General features: G+C 39.8%; 1 protein-coding gene across 1 annotated transcript in view; it reads right to left on the bottom strand.

Annotated features, from left to right (window-relative positions):
• Positions 1 to 670: 670 nt before the first annotated feature.
• TSPAN5 (tetraspanin 5) overlaps positions 671 to 4196 on the bottom strand; it is a 78283-nt gene continuing 74757 nt past the window's right edge. Inside the window, exons 6-8 of the mRNA XM_009882951.1 lie at positions 1756 to 1803; positions 1528 to 1644; positions 671 to 960 (exon numbers count right to left, since the gene is read on the bottom strand). Of these exons, the coding sequence (XP_009881253.1) occupies positions 895 to 960; positions 1528 to 1644; positions 1756 to 1803 (231 nt within the window). The 3' untranslated portion in view covers positions 671 to 894. The remainder of the gene's footprint in view (positions 961 to 1527; positions 1645 to 1755; positions 1804 to 4196) is intronic.

Here is a 4196-nt window from a genome sequence, read left to right as displayed (position 1 = left end):
TTAGCCATATCAGATACATATGATTTGATTTTTTTAAGTTAATATATAATTCATTCTTTGAATAATATTATTCACTTGGACCCAACATCCACACTGCTTTCATACATTTATACAGTTATATCCCATCCTTGCCTTAACGGACTCATGTCCTAAGGTATGGCAGCAACCAAAGGCTCTACAACCCTTGTTTGTAAAATATAAAACTCCTTTCCCTTCATACAAGGGTGAAGAAAGGAAGAAAGATGTTGATAAAATTAGGCAATTCTCCCTGTGAGCTTGCTGATTCCAACCTCAAAGTACTACAGGGAGGTGGTTGGAAGATTGTGTAAAAAATTTTTTCCCTTGTTTTAAAAACAATTTCTTTTACTGTACAATAGATGCATAGAAAGTTGCTTCCTGCTTGATGGGTTTAGGCCTGTAGCTATGTTTAGCTGTGAAAACAAGACGACTGTTCCTTTAGAGAGTGGTGAGGAGAGAGACCATCTCAGGAGTATTTGGCAGCTATCGAAGACCTCATGACACGAAGAAAAAACAGCATATCCACAGACTACAACGATGCAACCCTGTCCCACTGAATACACCAATTAAAAATAGTGTCCACTTGTTACTCAGGATCAAGAATACAGTAGAGATTCACGGCTCAACAGCTTTCAAACTGGTGGTTTAAAACAAAAAAATCGTCAGTGAGCAGCAGATTTTAAATAGCCCACTCTTCTCTCCCCCACCCCAAAGAAACACAAGTTCACTGCAATATCAGGAACTTAGACTTGAGACTACTTGGGAGAGAAGGCTTCCCTGTCACCCATGTCCATACAGCTTGGTGTCGGAGCGACACACTGGAGGTTTCAGAGGGTTTCGGTTGTCCAGTGTCTTGTTGTGGTTACTTCAGCAGTTTTACCAGCTGGCTCTGACAGCCTCAATGTCACTAACCAAATTCTGGGCTAAGCATATCCCAAATATCTGGAAGAGACAACAGTTTATTCATTTGGAGCATCAGACAACTCTTCACACAGGCAAACTCCTTAGGTTATAAAGAACCGACATGAAAACAAGCAACAGAAAGTTAAAAACCAAATTAACACTAAGTGTTGGAAGAAAGAAGAATATCAAAAAAAACTCCCGTAGCCCGTATTTTTATAGTGCCACGGGGTTCCAGGAAATTGAACCATTCTAGACTTGCTTTACAGAAGCAACTGTAAAGGCTTTTCGTTGCCTATTTAAGCGCCATCAGAAACAGTAGGTCTGTACAGGCTTAAAAACCTCTACCTAATCTTTATCTAACACAGTGTTAGTTTTGAGCTGCAGACAGTTGAAAAGAAAAAATGCATCCCTACAGATAAAAATTAAATACTCCTTAACACAAAGAAAGCCTCATGCATTTAGCTCCCCCTCACTAAAACCTACAGACATATTTCTAAGTGCAACTGACACTGTATTTCAAGTTCCCATATACGGGTTCCCCCCCCCATATATTCTATTTATCTGTTGTTCTTCTGTGTAACTCATTACAGGGAATGTGATGTTTACCTGCAGTAATGCTATCCCAATGAATATACCGGCAACTATGGTAAGATTGTCCTGCAACCATTTCTCAAACTGAGGGACACAGCCTTTAGTGTAGATAACAATCTGTTGATCAACTTCCTGCCAAGGAGAAGAGGGAAGAAAATAGACAATTACATTCAACTATCCCAACAGCAGAATAACCTGCTCTTGCAAGAGGGATTCAAACCCTTAATAAAAAAAAATTCTTACTGGTTTTTGCCTTGCATCGTAGCCACACTGAGTATTAATAACATCTTCCTAGGGGAAAGAGAGAGAGAGGAGAGAGGCAATCAGTGAAGTGTTTCCCAAACACCCTCTCCCACCTCCCCAGAGCTGGTCCTGTATGCAGTAAGGCAATCACCCTAACTTTGGTTACCATATTGCTTCTTAAAAATCACTTCCTCTTCCATTCATCGCTATTAATTATTTGCAACAAAAGCACATGGGCTTACAAGCTCTCAGGGCAGCAGCTGGGAAAACTGGCCCTCCATCTGGGCGAACTCCACATTCCAGATGCAAGCATTCAGAAGTCAAAGTGAAGGAATTAGGGAATATCTATTTTAAGCGGAAGAATCTCTGCTGTAAAGGTTTTGTCTACACTGAAAAATATGCCAAGACTACTGTTAACATTTTCAGGATTTGGTCTGTGCAGCGTGAAGAGATGAGAAGGGGCAGTTCTGTTGCAGAAACTGCAAGGTCTTACCAAGGGTGTGTGCAGAAATATATGCAGTACTTAGTTCCTTTCCAAAAACTAGGGAGGAAAAAGAAGAGATGGGGTAATGTGTTCTTACTGCCTATTCTTTCTTACAGGAGCTTGATGCCAATGGGAAAGAAGGCATTTTTCCTACTGTCTCTGCTTTAGTACTCCCAAAGCACAGGGAATAAAACAGACTATGGCAGACTCTTCCTAGTGAAGAAGTGCTACCTATTGGAAGCTGAAGCTGCATTTACTCTATATGCGGAGTTATTTCAGGGCAATAAAATGAAGCAAATACTTTGGGTGTCAGCCACAATGGCAGCAAAATATTAAGTTACTGGCTCATACAATAACAGTGAGCAGAAGAAGGAATTACTCAGGGAAGTGAGAAAATCAGCCAATCTTAGCTAGGTGTACTGAACACCACAATTTAATCAAATTGTGGGAAGTGAGAAAGGCAGCCAGCAGAGGAATAGATTTTAAGTAGCAGCCATTTGGAAAAAGATATCTCCTTCTATGAGCAGTAAAAGCTCCTTTAAGTGCTTCCTCACTTTGCAGGAAGTACATCAACAGGTCTCATCCTGTCAGTTGCCCAAGTTGGATTTCCTAAATGGGTCTTTAAGATTTGAGCAATTTGTATCTTTTAGTGAGATGAATATTTCTGTTCCAGGACCTAAAATATAACAGTGTCATGCTCTTCAAGGCTGTAGAAGTAGATAAGATTCCAACAGAGGGATTTTAAGCTTTATTCTTTGTACTGTATCCCTACTTGCTTTATCATCAGTGTCTTCTGCCTTTAGCCTTGAAATTTGTTAACCAAAAGAAAGCGTGAAGAATGAAATGGAAATAAATAACTTCTCTAGGCCTCGCCTGTACAGGAATTTGGAACAGTTCAACTTGCTAAACTACAGCAAAGTAAACTATAGGAGTCCAAATTCATTTTAAAGGAGACTTATTCTGGCCTATCTTAAACTTACCACCCAATTCAAGCTAAACTAAAAGTAAGTCCTCTTCAATAAAACATCCACGTAACTTTTTGTATCGGTCCAACACTGCATCCTAATTCTAAAAGTGACAAATTTGCTTTCCAGCACAATAAACCTGTGTTTATCACTGCAATTGAACCAGTCACAGCTTGGTTATAATTATATCCTTTATATGCATGACTTCTAATATTTTAGAAATATTATTATTTTTAGTCTTTCTTTTAAAGGCAATAAAGCATATTGCTTCCCTGCAATGAATAAGAATGTGACTTCTCTTTAAATTTCTGGTTGCTGCACCACCCCCTAAGAAACTGCATAACACACAAAGAGAGAGAGATAACTTTAGCATGGATTATGTATTTATAGGATTACCTTGTACTGCTGTCACTGGTTTGGTTTTATAACAACTATATTTTTAAAACTGGGTTGTAATGACCTCTCTGTGTGGGTGGGTGGGCAGATATGCAAACAGTAGGGGGAATCCTAAGTATAATGTAATGCTTGAGCCTAACCTACATTTTGTTTAATATTTCATTAAAACATTTTCAGCGATGTTTGTGAGAAAGATTCAAACTACTGTGAAGACATGTTCATTGAAGAAGAACTAGAATGCAGCTTGTGCAAGCGGCAGTGCCTTGTCAGGAGAGGAGGAGAGCAGCAGTAGGGACTGGACGCCAAGAGCAGCGACTGACTGTGTTGCATTAACAAGTCAGGAAGCACCTGAGGTGCATGTTGGCAACTTGCCTAACTTTAGTCAGTGCTACAGACTCATACATTCAGGGAACTATAAGTCACTCCAGGTGGAGAAAAAGTCACAGCTGAACGACTAGATAGTGCAAGCGCACATAAGCTGCTTCTTTTAAGCTATATGAAAGTCAAATGTACACAGTGTTAGCCACATAACACTTTCCATGCACTCACCCATCCCTATTCCGAGACTTTCACTGTCAGTGAACTGCTTCCCTACA

This window comes from Charadrius vociferus, unplaced genomic scaffold (genome assembly GCF_000708025.1).
Source record: "Charadrius vociferus isolate BGI_N301 unplaced genomic scaffold, ASM70802v2 scaffold410, whole genome shotgun sequence".
Lineage (NCBI taxonomy): Eukaryota > Metazoa > Chordata > Aves > Charadriiformes > Charadriidae > Charadrius > Charadrius vociferus.
Note: the sequence above shows the minus strand (reverse complement) of the source record. Positions and strands in the feature narration are given on the sequence as shown.